At 39.4% G+C, this 16,685-nt stretch overlaps 1 protein-coding gene across 2 annotated transcripts in view; it reads right to left on the reverse strand.

Moving 5' to 3' along the window:
- The window catches only part of begain (brain-enriched guanylate kinase-associated), a 56,719-nt gene that overhangs the window by 34,186 nt on the left and 5,848 nt on the right, over positions 1-16,685 (reverse strand). The window contains exon 2 of one of the 2 annotated variants that reach the window (XM_074691423.1): positions 2,074-2,319. The exons of the other annotated variant lie outside the window; for it this stretch is intronic. Within the exon in view, the coding sequence (XP_074547524.1) occupies positions 2,074-2,144 (71 nt within the window). The 5' untranslated portion in view covers positions 2,145-2,319. The remainder of the gene's footprint in view (positions 1-2,073; positions 2,320-16,685) is intronic. 2 annotated transcript variants of the gene reach the window in all.

A 16,685-nucleotide genomic window follows, 5' to 3' on the forward strand; every position in this document is an offset into this window, starting at 1 on the left:
TTTTAATCAGCTAAAATGTTTACTTTTTTAAATATGTGCTATTTTCAACTGCAGGTTTCACTTTCAAAGTGTTTTTTTTTTTTTTACATGCTTGCATCTTTTTGAACTGGATTGTTCACAAATGTCAGAGTACAGATCTTATGAACACACATATACTGAGGCTGATACAGATACGTAGACACAAGAAGACACATGTATACCAGGACGACCAGCTAGCTGAAACTGTTTTGACTCTTACTGTGCCTATGAACCGATTGTGGGGTTTAAGATTGATCCCTCACCTGCTCACGTTAGCCAACCAGATTTCTCCGCCAACTGACGGGAGGACTAAATCGGGGTCAAATCAGCCCAAGAATCCTGTAGTGTTAGCCAGGCTTTAGTTAAGCTCTAAGACAAGGGAGCAGTGGAGAAGGTAGAGCTGTGTTGTACTTGTAAATGTAAACTTAGATCCAGCAGAAACCATTGATGCTGATACAGATGTACCAAAAACTGCATTTCCTTGAGTATTTGCTCAAGACTGGCTTCAGAAGTATCAGAAACTGCGTACACCCCCATTCAAAAAAGGTGATTTTTACTGCAAAAATAAACAAAATTTTTAACATGTCTACAACCTTGTTAAAAAAAAAAACTGTTTTGGTCTGAATGGCTCATTCCTTCAACAGCACAAACTGTACAGGGTTGATTTATCTTTTTCCTCAGTAGTTGAAAAAATTATTTTGCATAACCAGTAACTGTAGCCGTGGGTGGCAAAATGAGAGAAAAGAAGAGGAAGGAGGCCCATCCTTGACAGGGGCCCAGAAAGACCCCTGAAAAATTATAATACTGAAAACAGTATGACACTATGTTGTTAGTTTATAATAATAATAAAAATTTCTGACAATGAACTGGTAACATTATGTTTATTTGTTTTTGGAAACATTTCTCAACGCCCTACCCCCACCTTAACGTAAAATGGTTCAGCCCTCCTGGTATGAGCACCGCGGTGTGCACAGCAGCTCATCTGATTGGTTGGTTGTTTTGTCATCAGTAAGTCAAAATTATAAATTGCACTGTTTTATTTTAACAGCATAGAAAATTTTTAGCCTACCTTGCGGCTGGCTATCCAGGGGCCCAGCAACATTTCTTTTCATGGGCCCGAAAATCCCTGGCGGCGCCCCTGACTGTAGCTGTTAGAGGCTCAAGCCGGCCTCAGATCTACCTCTCTTCCTACTCAAGCTTGACAGAAGTTAGGTTGAGTAAAGCATTTACAATACACATCGACCCATGGCTTTAAAACTCTATCTTAGAAACATATGGGTGATGTCACAGACATCAAATCAATATATTACGCTCCTGGTGGTGCAAGCAAATTTGTGTCTATGGCAGGAATCCTGCTGAGTGTCTACCACGTTCATACTACCCATATCTGGCACCCTGGGCTATAATCAGAAACTGAAATATTCCGGGCACATAAATAAACTGTTTTCAGTCTTTGAATCTCGCTCTTGCTGAGGCACATTTCCCAAAACGTTGAATGATTCCTCATCGAATGTTTGCTGGACAAAAAGATGAGTCACTGAAGAGCTTGATATCATTTTTGCTGAAGCTTGCTGGTTCAGCCCACTCTTGCCTGGCGCTACAACAAAACAAAATCTTTACAACCTCTACGCTGACTAACAGCTGCAAGTAATGTTGTAAAACCACATGGCAGAGAGCCAGAGAGCTTTTGTAAATACATGTGAAAATGGCTCAGGGCTCTTATCACTGTGTAATGCCAGTTTAATTAACTCTGAGCTCACAGCCATTGATTAGTTTTTGAGGGTAACACATTTTCCCCCAGTAACCAAATGATTTTTGGTGGTGAAATGTGGCGTAGTTTAAACTTTGATGTAGATATCAGCTGGTATGTGACAACAGATGTGAAGATGAATGATGGGAAAGAACAGATGCCACATTGTGTTTTTAATGGCTTTTTAATGCTCATGACCTATGAAAAAGAATCCATTTCCATTAGTGAAATGAATGAAATGGATTCCATAATCATGAGGCTGATGTTACAAGTTTAAAAACACTCGGCAGCATGACTCATCTTACCTTCTTTTCTGATGTTTGCAACCATTTCTCTGTGTTTTCAGGGCAGTTTTGCCAATATATATCTTTTTCATATTTTACCCTCTGCCCCGGCTTTCATGTGTGTGTAGTTTTCGCCTCTGCTGCTGCTTCTTTTGCTGCTGGTCGGCTGAATGCTGAAGCCAAGTTTGAACTCTAACCACAAACCAACAGTCAAAGCTCTAAGTCTTGCCTGGGGAGGCAGATAGGAGTTGGCTATCTGTGATGACCCTGGCAAGAGAGCAGAGAAAAACAGCTTTGAAGTCCCACAGATTTAGCAGCACATTTAGTTCTGTAGGCTCCAGAGAGAAACACAGATTTTGCGTGCATTCATAAAATGAGCCGGTTTGGTACAGCAAAGTCGAGCTGGGGAGGCAATTAGATGAGATCAGTATAAAAACTTGTATACAATGCTTTGAACTGTGAAACTCCGGTTCAACTTTGCTCTTGCAATTAAAAATCAATACACAAAAAAACCTCTCATTTTCTCTTTTATCCAAAATCCCATTCAAATTTCTGTAAAGGGAACGGCACTAACACTGTTGACGAAAGCTGCAACACAGCACGTACAAAGATAAACAGCTCCAGCGCTTCCTTCTTCGCCAATACCTTCTGTGTCTTGCAGGTAAAAATTGAATGCAGCCACCACACAGTACACAACCGTATAGAATAGTGAGTTATTGACCAGCTGACCCCAGAGGTTATTCCTCAATAAATCAGTGTTATGATGAATGCCTGTTTGTTTCTATTTCCATCTTATGTCACTGCTCTGTAGAGCTGAGGGCTTGAACCTGGGGCTCCAGCACCGTAAAAACGTAATAACCTGCCACCACAGCAGAAATAAAATATCATCATAAATACTTTGTCAAAAAACATAAATGTCCTGTCTGCAAATTAAAAGAATTACAAAACGGCCAAATTCTGTCAGTGCTTCATATTCCACCACCTTAAACCTTTGGATGCAGTTAAACTCTGTATTTTAAGTTTTTTGAATGTGGTTCCTTGTTAGTCTTCCAGACACTAAACATTTGAGTAAATTGAACAAAAATAATGTGAATTTCTGTTCCTGAAATGAATACATGCAAGTATATTCATCCAACTAGCAGCCTTGTCACATTAGCAAACCTTTAAAGCCAAGCTAATACATTTCCTTAGCTCACTGCCTTACAGCTCGGTGTAAAAGGCTCATAAACAACAAGCACATCAGTTCAACAGCATTTAGTCTCTTTGTAGAGGCTAACTGAGGATGCTATTTGGAAGTAGCATAAAGACTACCACTACATGGTTGCTTTTATAAAACTGGTCTAGTCATAGATGCTAATTCGACCTCTTATCTGGGTTAGTGCAGTAGGTTGGAAAGGCTATATTTTTAGTTTTTGTAGAAAAACTGACATCCCCTATTTTTTTTTTTTGTTAAATATATGAACAAATTTATCACATTCCAAACCGTTTGGTATGACAACTACCTAAAAGTGTCAGTAGATAGCGCTGTTGCGCCGTTGTGGCTGCAGGGGAGACCGTGTAGCTTGTTCTGCTCATGCGCAGCTCAGATTAAATGAGCTACGGCAGAGCAAGACGCTAACCGTGTCCTCGTCTCTCCTTAATCCACCACAGGTACATTTAAGACTGGGTTTTCCAGTACAAATTGTGTTTGATTACTATTGTTAAGTTGTAACATGAGGTTTTGTGACGTTTTGGCACGTGTAGTGATAAGTAAGCGTTGTTGTGTTAGCTTTGTGTGTGAGTAGACCGCACAAGACAAGCTAGTTCTTTTCAAGTAACTTTTGCTGGAAGCGTGTTCGCGCCAAGATGCCACACAGCATCTTATGTGTATGTGTATGTGTATGTGTATGTGTATGTATATGCGTATGTATATGCGTATATGTGTGTGTGTGTGTGTGTGTGTGTGTGTATTTGTATGTGTATGTGTATGTCTGTGTTGTAGTAGATGAGGATGCTGATATGTAATTTAGAAAGTGTGATATGGAAAGATAGTTTTGGCTGAGTTGCATGTAGGTTTTAGTTTGCACTCTTGTACCTTTTGATTGCATTCTTTTTTGTTTAAAGAAAGTTTTATATTGTTTAGCGTCTATTTTGTTTTGAATATGTGTTTATTCGTGTTGCTTATGTTTTATTTGGATGTTTTTGAGTCTTTTATAGTTTATATGAAATATGAGAATGTTCTATGAAGTTATTCAGATTAAATGAGCTATGGCAGAGTAAGACGCTAACCGTGTCCTCGTCACTCCTTAACCCACAGTGTTTTAACAAATATTTTGGGTAACACAGTGCACCCTTGCCTGTGCTAACCCTTTGCTATCGGCCCAGATTCCCCTAGACCTAGCGGAGGTAACATTAGCACATAAGCCCTGATTAGCACTCACAATAAACTATTTTTTCAGCTGAAGACAAATGTGCTCAGCTCCAATTTGGATCATAAAGGTGAAAAAAAAAACTTGGGGAAAAGAAATCTAACACTAAGAAAAAAAAAAGGTCTAAATTTGTCAAACATTTCACTTAGCTTGATGCTGCAAGATGAGAACCATGCTTCTCATTTTTTCTTCTTACAGCCCAAGATCTGCATATTTAAAATGTTTGAGATCACTTTAATTTGTATTTTGAAATTACTCCACTCGACGGGAAACAAAGAGAGAAAGAAACAAAGTTATGGCGCAATTTGTGAAAACGGTTAGCTTTAGCTCCCATTGGCTAGCTACCTCTAATACAATCTTATGTTGGTGTCAGCTTCAAAACTGTCCATATTTTGGGGAAAACTTAGATCCTAGAATGATCATTCTGGAAATGTTTCTTGTTGTAAACTGCAGAGTGTATCATCAAGAATATAAATGGAAGCTTGACAGGCAGGGAAACAGCAGCTAGGACGGCTGGGGAAAGCAAATGGTACTGCTATAAATATATACTATAAACTTGAGTGCAAACATTTCAATAAGTCCATATATATTTATTTTAAAACCACGTCTGTTCTTAAGAGCAGAGTAAGCATAAATGCATAAATTGAGACTAGGCTTGCCGGCAGCATAACTTTTATCAGTCCCTGCAGAGTGGCAGGGAAGTCCAACCACAAACCAGAATGAATCTCTCCCTGCCTGCCGCCATTTCTAATGTCACCTCCACTTATTATTTTTTAATCTCCTTTCCACACCAGCTCAGGAAACAATGGCAGTTTCTGGAAACACCGTCACTATAGCTGTTTTCTTATCGGCTAGTCACAGAGGGAGAAGGAGAGACACGGTAGACAGAAATAGTTGCTGAATTGGTAAGAAAGTGTGGATGAATAGAGCCCATCCTCACGTACACAAACATAAACACACTTCTCCCTGCAGTAAATACGAAGCACTGTACCCTCACTGTATCACAACACCTCCCACAGGGGGATAAACAGCAGATCTTGGCGCCTCAGGTGTTGTTTGGCAAGGTAAACAGCATACAGGGGAAGAAACACGTCTAAGTCCTCAGAGGATCTCTTGATGGGTTTACTGCTGTTTTTGCTCTGCCAGAGAAACTCAAAAACAGCAAAAGATATGTAAATCAAGCTCACTTTCCTGAATTCAGTGTTCCCTCATAGGTATTACGATGAGGATACAGTGAAGACGGAAACACGAGTAAATCCTGTTTACCTGAAAAACTTTCCCCATGTGCTACAACTTGTCATAATGATCAGATGATTCACACAACAGGGAGAACAACAAATGGCTTTTGTAATGCTGCAGACAAAAACCTTCTCCATTTTCCACCTCCCACTCTGCCGGCATACTTTTTCCTTTCCGAGAGAGTGGCAGCAGGTTTCTCCAGTTTAAAGTACAGTAAAAAAAAGAAAAAGTCCTTAATTCAGATGCTGCTAAAGGTCACAGTGAGCCAGCATCCATCCTGCATCCACAATGGGGAGCCCTTATGGTGCCCACAGGTTGATTTACTAGTAATGAGCCACAGGAGGTGAGCGAGGTCTGCTACTGTCTGCCAGTTAGACTATTCACAGTGACCGAATGAGGACATTAAACTTTAATGGCTACAGTGCCATCCCTCTCCTCGTCTGTAGCTCACAGAGGCATAACCACACTGTAAACTGTAAACATTACACCTTAATGTGCCAGCTCAAGGGATACCTCCACAGGTGCTAGTTTTGTTGTTTAGGGCATATTTTTTATTAGTTGTGTTTAAATTGTGCGAGCTAAGGGAAATTACTGAGTTGTGAAACATCTCTGCAAAGACAAAGGTGAGGAAAACAAACTAGAGGCTCATGAAGGAAGGTTGTCAATGAGCAAAAAGTTAGCGTTTAAAAATAAATACATTTTAACAAGTCTTCTTCAGTTAAAGGATACACTTTTTGTGAGATGATCTACTCTACTTTTTGGCTCCAAACAAAAAAGCTACAATAAATCAGAAGCTATCGTAACCTAACTTACCTCATTTCAACTTTGTTTAGCCAAGCATAAAGACAAAGAGCACAGCCAGTATGGCGCTGTCCAATTGGAAAACCAACACTTGGAACAGCCAGAGCCTAAATATCAGCACTTCATGTAACATCATGAACAGGACTGTTCGAGTTGGGGAAATGTTCACTGATCAGGTAATCACGTGGTTCAGGTGGTTCAGGGGGTTAAGGTGGTTAGAATGGTCGGTAAGTGACTCAGCTCTCGTAGTGGATTGCAGGACAAGCTATTGTTCTACTCGAGGCCATCAGAGATGGTAAAAGCTCAGTAGCTCAGACTCAAAATCAGCCTGAAACTAAACTCAAAGTTTTGCCAGTGTCGTCAGGCAAAATTGACATGTACTGCACTGCGTTCAGGTTTCTGTTGAGGCTTTGTCACTTGTGTTATAATGTTTAGACCAATCAGAATCAAGTTTTTAGAGTATGACGAGCAACTACCAATTTGACAAACTTTGTGTTGCTGTGAAAAGATTCTAAAAGAATGTGCTCTCACTACAAGTTACAGAAGCTTTAGGTCAGAATCTGACACCATAGCACTCATAAAATCACAATTTCTGACCCATCAAAAAATAGCCACAAAAATCATATATTTTGGAACTGAGATATCGATTAACCTTTTTTAACAAAATTCACAAAAAATGTTGCTATAACATTTTGTTTAAGATATATTTTTTTGTATCACATGAAGCACTGGGCAGTTTTAGCAACTTTTTTAGTAAAGTTTCTCATAAATATAGATTCTTTTAATGCTTTTTTTAAAAAATGAAAACAATTGAGATGTTATTCTTACAGCAACTTCTTGAAAGTGAGCGATGATTGTCCTGAAAAAAAAAAAAAAAAAGTGTGTAGATGAGTTCGGGAAAGCAGCCATTTTTAAAAAGGGCAAAATACAACTTCAGTTGCCTGTAGTTTTATGATAAATTCTCAAGGGGGTTGAATACATTTCTTTACATTTTTGACAGGTTTTTAAGAAAACTATTTATCATGCCAATGAGGAAGAATTCTATTAAACTCGTATATCAAATTTGATATGTTAAAGGGGACATATCATGCTGATCCGTGATTTAATACTTACATATAATATAATATAATAAATTTGAAAAAAAGACCTTTCACCCCCTGAATTTTCAAAAAATTAGATATTGTATTTTTTCTGATATCCTAGAACAAGATTTGATGCCTCTGAAAATAGGTCATTGACATTTGGCCGCGAGATTTCAAACGTTGTGATGACACGAGGATCCTTTCTTTTTATTGGAGTCCTGAGATGATCTGTGTCGAGGTGGATTTTCTTCCTCCTGAGCTGCAGAACCGTCCAGGTCTGACTCGGGGTCCAATACAAAAGGACATATCCTACACTCTGCCATTTTATTAGTGCTATCAATGCCTCACGGTGAAGTTTTGTCAAACAGCAAACTCGCTCGGTCTGCTCCATGCAGTATGGCGATTTTGTAAATACTGCCATGCTGCAAAAACCGCCCCCTGGCTCTACCCCCTCCGCCCCTCTGATAGAACTGACCAATCAGAGCACAAAAGGCTGTGACGTTGCGAGGTTACTGGAGGTCATTCTCGAAACGGAGCGTTTCAACGAGATCTTCAGAATGGCCTAAAATGAGGATATTGAGAACGCTATTGTGGGGCAATGAAGGAACTAAATGACTTGTACTGAGGGCAGAAATGCTTTACAGGCATCCTAGTCTGGCATAGTGAAGAGGAGAAACAAGCATGATATGTCCCCTTTAAGCAATACAGGTTTAAGCTAGCCCCGGAGATTCCCTGTGGGCCACGGCCCCATGGTGGGCTGTAAAGGTATTGCAAGTGGGCCACAAAATAATTTCCCAAAAGTCATTTTTTAAATTTTTTATTTGTTTTTGGTGAGGGGTGTAATTGTACAGAAATAATACTTTAAAAACTGTAATACTTAAGGTGTTTCAGTATTTTAAAGATGCTGTGTTAGCGACTGTGGAGCTTCCAACATGTTTCTCCTGTATTTATTTCAGTCCTTTATTTTCTATCTTTATTATAACTAGAAGGCATTACATGGCCTCCATATCTATGGGGTTGGAGGTGGGCAGCTAACCTTTCATCTGGTATGAAGTACTGTCCAGGGAAACTCAAAGTCTTGTACCTTTGTGCTCCAGGAATGAAGCTGTATAATTGTAGGGAATCTGCAAACTGTTATTGCTACAGTATTTCTGGACTGATCAACAAATGCATAGTCTATTGGTTGTGAAAATCTAAGAAAGCACTGTGTCATATTTTAAACCACCAAATATGAGAGCCTGTGTTCCCATTTCTTGATAATGATACTAGCACTTGGCAGCTCATGGGTTTTCAAATGCCCAGTTGCTTTATTTGTCAATGGGAGGTCAAGAAGCAGTGAAGCAAAATCAGTTTATCAGATTATCTTATTTTATACAATTTACACCAGGAACACAGTAGAACAACAATTACAGGCTTTGAGCTTCCTAACTTGGAGAAAACAGTAAAAAATTGCTGCATGTTGTAAACAACCCCGCGTTTTTGTGGTATTTCAGAAGTCAGAGAGAAACTCCAGATTATAAATTAGGTGCAACCAAAAGCTTTTCCAATTTCGACACTTTGTTTACCCCAACACCAGACTTTATTTCAATGCTTTAGTTTGTCATTTTTTCTCTTTGCTTCAATAAGCTCATTCTGAATCAACAGTCAACCATTTTCTGCTCACATCATTAGTAACTGAACTGAAAATGAGCATGCTACACTGTTCATTTTTTTGTGATAGGTAATACTTTGACTGTTCCTCTGTTTCCTGCCAATTTACTGCAGCAAACCCAGAGGACTGTGTTGGTAAAAGACTGATGAAATAATGATCAAACTACAGCATAAAACCAGACCTGAGTCGTTATAATTCCTCAGAACAAACCATAACTATTGGTACAACTCCACACCCCGAAAGCCAAATTAGACCTAACATGAGCATAACTGGTGATAATTAGGAATATTATCTAACATTTTTTAAAGTGTGTAACTCGGTGTGGTCTACCACTGTGGTTGAAGCTTCATGAGAGACATGAGTTGTGAATTTCTTCTGATGCAAGACTCCAGAAATACGACAGTCTCTTGTGCACACTCCAGTACCAGCGGCCAAAAAACTGCTCTGTGGATTAAGTCACCAGAGCAAACATGATGACTAGTCAACACAGTTCTCTGCCTGAAGACATGAACTGCAACCGAGGAGCCGTCCCAGTACTGTTTATGTCTGCTTTAATTTCTATCTCTACTTCAAAAGAAATCGACTTTGAATGGGTAAAAGGGGAGAACTTGTTGGCCTCAGAACTAATAAAAACTGCAAGTCAAACTTCTTGTAAATAAATGCCTGGAGGGCTGATTTCAAACTCTAAAAGAGCCACAGAAGAAGTTGAAAATATAAAGATACAAACAGTAACAGACGTAGTATCTGTGTTGACCATGTTGGGGGTGATGTCAAACCCTATTCAGCAGCAGGGAACAAACATGTTTGAATTCAGTGACAGATTCTTTGACCATAATTCTCCTTTGGACACAGAAAGCTCTTGAGGATAAATTATCTGATAATAAACAGTTTCCTCCTCCTCCTCCTCCTGCTGTGCTATGACTCACCAAGCTCCCCTCCGGCTCCTTCATGTATCCTTGGCCCTTTGAACACCACGTCTGTCATAGAAATAAAGTCTTATTTGTGAGAAAGTGTGTGCCGAACAAGCACCAGAGGGAGGAATGAGCGTTCAATCAGTCCTGGACAAATTTTTGGCACATTTCAAACTGTTTCTGATCAGATCACATCAGGCAGGGGGGCACAGCGGGGGGGATCCTTCAGCAGATCAGCTGGGGCATGTGTGTTTGTTGTACAGCTTAAAGCTGATGTGTGCTTTTGTGAGTTTGTTCTCAGAGAGGAGGTGAATTTTGTTGGGAAGGTTTTAACTGTTCGTTATTTGACAATTCAGAGATGAAACAGATCAATAGATTCACCTGAGCCTTTAAAATGTTTCTCAGCTGAATCAGGAGTGAGGTTTGTCATCACTTGCATCGAAAATACTCAGGGAGTTAACAGTGTGAGTGCAAGGAATGATTGCAACAGAAGAAAAGTACCGTAATGCTCACAGGTTGTCCTTTAAGGTAGGAGCTAATATGCTAATAAAAAACATAAAATTTTCTCCGCTGACAGTCTTCATGATCACCAATTAGCGAGTCAGTGCCATCCCGCAGCTGAGTGTCTGTGAGCAAAGTGACATAAAGCCACTTTGGCTCAGCAGAAAAGCTTTACCTAGCTTTAGAGTGATCTAAATGATGGCGGGGCTTTCCAGACACACACTGCACTTCAAACAGGACTTAAATTACAGCCCCATCTGTAAGTAACTGCTGCCAAACCACACCGACTACAGTGACGCCCTGGCAGCTCATAGCTCTTCATAGCCCAATAAAAACCTGCTTTATTATGCTGCATGCTCCAATATATCTGTGCGCCGACTGAATCATCATCAGCCACAGCAGAGCCGCGGTAAGGCTGTGGAAGAGTCGGAGCAGTCCATCACGACAATGACTGCGCAACAAGTTTATTTATTTATTTTATTGTCAGCTTTGTTAGAGAAGCAAACAGTTATACATCAACTTAGGGTCCACTTGGGGAAGCCAATTTAGCAGTCAGGGGAAGTACCACACCGCCTGTGAACACATTAGACAGTGTCTCCTGTGGCTGACAAGCTTTTTAAACGCATTGGAACATCACTTTGGTGCCATTTTTGAAATTAAGCAATGGACCAACGATTTTTAAAGAGCAGGGGTTTAAAATGAAAAGGGCTCTACACAGTGGGACCAGAGTGTCATCGATTTTTCAGCAAGTATAGAAATCTGTAGGCAGTGTTGGGTTACTCCTGTGACCATTTGGAACATGGATATGTCCCACTTTATCTGCTAATGTCTGGAGTTTACTTTTTTTCCAGCTGGAGTCTGTTTGCCTTATAAAAGTGTCTCAGACTTTGCTGTTATGCTTCCAGCACAGAACAATTTAGTTTTTTGCACTTGAATGAATGTGGTTACTCTCTGTCATCTGACTGTGAAGTTTTTCTATTTCTGTTGCACATTTTATCATGAAAACAAAATAAAACATTTTTGTTGATCTGTTAAGGCTCCTTTAAATAAGAGTACTACTGTTTTTTTGTCCTACTTTTTTTTTTTTTAAACTCGTGTGTTTATAGAGTTTTTTATAAGAAGCCAACACATTTTTGACAAGCAGGTGAGCCTTTTTGACAAAAACTCTGACTGATTTTATTATCTAACAAATGTAGCCACAGGTGCATTATGGGAGAGCCATGATTCAGGGTGTTTATCAAAACTACAGATGAGCAGCCAGATTGTCTAACAGACCTCTCATGAGTCACACATTTTCATAGACTAAAAACATTACACCCCTCAGAATTTATTACATGAAATTTTCTCCATGAAATGAAGGGTATGTGTGCAAAATGATTAAATTTAGAAATGGCTGTATGTTTAAGGAGGTGTCAAGTTTTTTGTTTTATCTTTTCAGCATTATAAAGCTTTAAATTCTTCATTTTGTGTGTGTGTGTGTGTGTGTGTGTGTGTGTGTGTGTGTGTGTGTGTGTGTGTGTGTGTGTGTGTGTGTGTGTGTGTCCTTTATAGCTGTCCGGCATGAAATCTGGGATGGTGATAGGATTGAATTGTGTTTTCTAAAAACTTGTTTAGTCTTAAACAAATATGTGCCCATTTTCTGGTTGATGTTTCTGAGACTTGGTATCAAGTTTCAAATCCTTCACATTCACGCAGGTGTCAGCGCAAACATTAAAGAGGGGGTATTGTTTTTTATTATTATTATTCTTAATAATAATCTTACACTTTCCCTCTGGTGCCCCAAAGTAGCTTTATTTATATATCAAAAACACCCCCTCATTTCTTAGACCGATGCTTAGAAAACTTATTTTAGCCTTTGTCTGACACTTTTTATTTTAGCTGCTGTCTCTTTAAGGCTCCCTGCTTCATAAACCCACAGCCTATAACTTAAAGATGTCATGAACCTGTCATTTTGTGACCACCTCATCTTTTTAGCAAGTCTCGTAATCAAATATTATCAAGATCTCATACTATTTTTGGAATAGTCCTTTTTGAACAGTTTAAAGACAGATGCAGGGATTTCTACAACATATCAACAAGTGGCAGTTTTACATTTTGCACAGATTTAGTATGAACATTCAGAATTGTGACTTTTTATCCATCTTTATACCCATCTTTAAAACATGACAAAGCATAACACCCCTCTTTAATCTTAAACAATCTGAGGCTTGTTGTGTTTTGTTTCTGTCGTAAAGAAGATGGATATAGGAAAAAACATACACTGCACGCTCCGTGTGTGTCCAAAACAGCAGTGACAGCCTTGTCCAGTTGGCTCTGGACTCAAGTTGAAGGCCGATTTGGAACTGAAGTCACTCCAGATAGTGAGACTTTTTAGTCAGCACGAGACTTCCCTTCAGATATAACTTCATCTTTTTCTGTGCTGCTCAAAAATGCTGTCAGAGGAGCTCATGAATTAATGTGAAAGTGTGAAATAAACTGAACTGGAGAGACTCTAAGCCCCACAGAAAGAGCTTTAAATCACAGCTCCTCTTCTATTCAAGAAGCTTTTAAAGAATTCATCTCCTGAAGAATGAGAAGAAGAAAGCAAGAATGTGATTACACTTATGGGAGGATTACGGACAATACTGGAACCTTTGAACCACCTAAACCTGGAAGTTTTACAGTTATTCTTTATCAGTGAACGTGTAGCAGCATGATTTAAAATGAATGTCTCGACACTGCGCACACTTCTCTCTGGTTACAGATGGAAACAATGCATTCATGTTTGCTGAGAATACTCAGAACTTCAAAGTGGTTTTTGGAGAGGAAAAAAAGATATTTGTTTGAAAACCTTCAGGGGAACAACTTGAAAAATAGACTCAAGATAGATCAGGTGAAATAAAGTTCAAAGATATTTCCCTCCTCATGAAGAGGAACACTGAGCAGGCTGCTAAAGTTGAACTCTTTATTTAGCTGAGAGCAAACTATGAACACTGACTTCTCTTTCTCATCGCTGTGAGGTGGTGAGGTGACCCTGACCCTCTCTGTCCTCCACCTCTCTGTTTTTTTCCTGACATGATTGAAAACATTACAGCTGCAGCTGCCCAGAGCTGCAGGCCTCCTGTTCACCGTGCTCTTCACCTCTTCATAACCTTTTTATGCAGGCAGGGCCGAGATGGGGAGATGGAGGGCTAGGTATGGATTTATGTGTTAGCGCCACAGGCTGAGGTAAGGTTTCTTCATTGTTAAAATTCTGTGAAAGAGAACGAGCTCAGCACTCACTCAGGTTGCCACGACAACACAGTCGTGACATACCTGAGGTCTCAGCTGAGCAGAGAGTGAGGGGAGATCACCGCACAGACTGCTGAGAGACGACGCTGTGCAGACGGAGATGTGGGTTAATTTACATTAACAGCTGCTTTTCATTATTCAATATTCATACTTAAATTTGCCTTTGTTGTTATGTCACTTTGTTTTGATCTTTATTTTGCACATGTGGTTCACTCTGCCTCTACTTTGTATGTGAAACTCATTACTGTCAATCAAACACTACTAACAATGTGCTTTACTTGCTCCCAAAGTTACAGTCATCAAGAGTCAAACAGCAGTCTAAATGTGCAAGTATTTATGAATAACAATCAACAGGAAACTCAACTTTGAAGCAAACTGTGATGCTATAAGTGAAAAGGACATAGACAACTATTTTATTTTGCTTTAGTTGAATTTATTCATCTTTTCTCTTGGTTTTATGATCTAAGAATCTGTTTCTAAAAGACATCAACTGTCCTAATCAACTTGTAACGTGATGTAGTGGACACAGATGAACTAAGATCCCTGTCTTAGAAAAAGATTCAGAGGTGTGATCAATGATCACCGCAGAGCTCAGCGTCAACATTCTAATGGTGTGTTCCACTTAGACCTGAACCATATGGATATTTTTTTGATCGGATATCTTTGTCCTCGTTTAAAAAAAATCTCTGTCCACACCACAGAAATATCTCTGTCCATACGAAGAGGCCAAACTGAAAACTATCCCCTCTGAAGCCTGCAATGCCATGCCTGGCCAATAAGTGGCAGGTTAGCAAAATGTGGAAACCTTAGAAGAAGAACATTATGAGCATGCACAATCAAACACAGTGACTTGTCGCTAGGCGCTTGACATCATCGCGTCAACACCAGCTCCGTTTAACACCTCTACACGGATCCACTCAACCGGATATTTTTTTATTTCTTCACTTTTTTATCTGTTTTTAAAAATCTCTGTTTATGTGGGTGAAATCGCTGTGTTTGTGTGGTTGAAAAGCCCAATCGGACAGAAAAATGTGCGTTTAGGAATATATCCATATACGTGTGGTTCAGGCCTTACATGGGAAGAAGGAATGACATCATCTCCAAGTTCAAAGCGTCCCCGTTGCCCAGGCGGAAAAAAATTGCTATAACAGCACTATTTATAAATATATATAAACATCAAACAATACTATGTATACAGCTGGTTTAGTGTGACCAACACTGGTCAGAAATGCTAACACAGAATATTACAGGGGATTAATGACTGTTGACACCCGGGGCGGCCATCTTTGGTTATCTTTCTGGTAGGAAATCACAACATCGGGGGGCATCCCAGTTAAAATTTTTCCCCACTTGGAACTCTTAAATCTCGACTTGGAAATACAAATGGAACGCACCATACTGATGAAGTTTAACATATAACCCCTCCCCTAGCCTCTATATCAAGATTGGTAGCTGCTGTTATGGGGAGAGAGGTTCCCCCTGTTAAAAATGCTTTCAGCATGTTGGTAGTACCCTTAGCATCTTGTTTTTTTTTTTTTAATTATATTGCTTATTCTTAGGATTCATTAAAAATTAAAAACAAAATTCAGTGTAATAACTGCTGTCATCACAGAAATGATGTTAACAATGGGATTATTAAGAACTTAAAACATGAAGGGGAAATGTATCCTCTTAGCATACATAACATGATCTGAACACAAGAAAACTTGACCAAACTTTGATTGACAATTGTAAATGTTTACAGGAATGTTTGTTTATTAATAAAGGCTGCACATACTCTGGAATCATACAAATTATTATTTATGTACCATTTGAGGTTGATTTTTATTGTTCACTGTTAAGGAAACAAGTCAGTTAATTTTGATCAGTAAAGCAAATTTCACATTATAGAATCATAAAGTGCTTCAGAGGAAAATATTAAAATAAAATCATAAAACATCAAAAGGAAATCAAACAACAGTAAAAGAAGCAAAAAAATAGAATAAGGACTGTTTAAAAAAAGCTTTTTAAAAGTGACGACAGAGACAGCTGAACAAACATTTTAAGGACGATCTTTCTTCAACTTTGGAACCACTATATCAAAAGCACAGTCACTTTTTGTCTTTAGACAGGCTCGAGGGACAACCAGCAAGCCCTGGCCAGAAGACCTGAGTAACCTACTGATGAGGTAGAGGTGGAACAGGTCGGTGATGAATTCAGGAGCCTGACCACGCAGAGCTCTTTACACAAAAAAACAAGAAGCCCAAAAACTGAATTCTTGAGTAAACTAGAGGCCAGTGTAGAGAAGAAGAAATCAAAGGGAAGTGAGTAGTCCGACTGGACTTGGTCAGGAGCCTTGCAGCAGCATTCTGTACTAACTGAAGACTATGAAGGGAGGACTTAGGCTGGATGGGTTCAGACAGGATGAAACAAAAGCCTGAATAATTATTTCCAGCTCAGGATGTGACACAACAGACCTTAGTTTAGCAATGTTACATGGTGATTGGAGCTCATGGACTGACTGAATATAACGCCAAGATTTCTGAGTTTAGACTGGACAGAAGGAGAGAAGGAACCAGTACTCTAAGTCAAATCCAGGAGTGAGCAGTGAGGGGTTCTTTCATTTGGGTAACAATATACAATATATACAATACCAGCCCATAAAAGCAAGAAACACCGAACCAGCCTTGTCCCATCAGTTAGAGCTAAACATCTCTGCAGATGGTGCAGCGGAGTTGACATTCTGCACAATCAACGACTATTGAAGGATCTTATTATCTTGTTTTCCTTT

This window comes from Halichoeres trimaculatus, unplaced genomic scaffold (genome assembly GCF_033239565.1).
Source record: "Halichoeres trimaculatus isolate MK-OKI-2021-1 unplaced genomic scaffold, fHalTri1.1 fHalTri1_scaffold_17, whole genome shotgun sequence".
In the NCBI taxonomy this organism is placed as follows: Eukaryota; Metazoa; Chordata; class Actinopteri; order Labriformes; family Labridae; genus Halichoeres; species Halichoeres trimaculatus.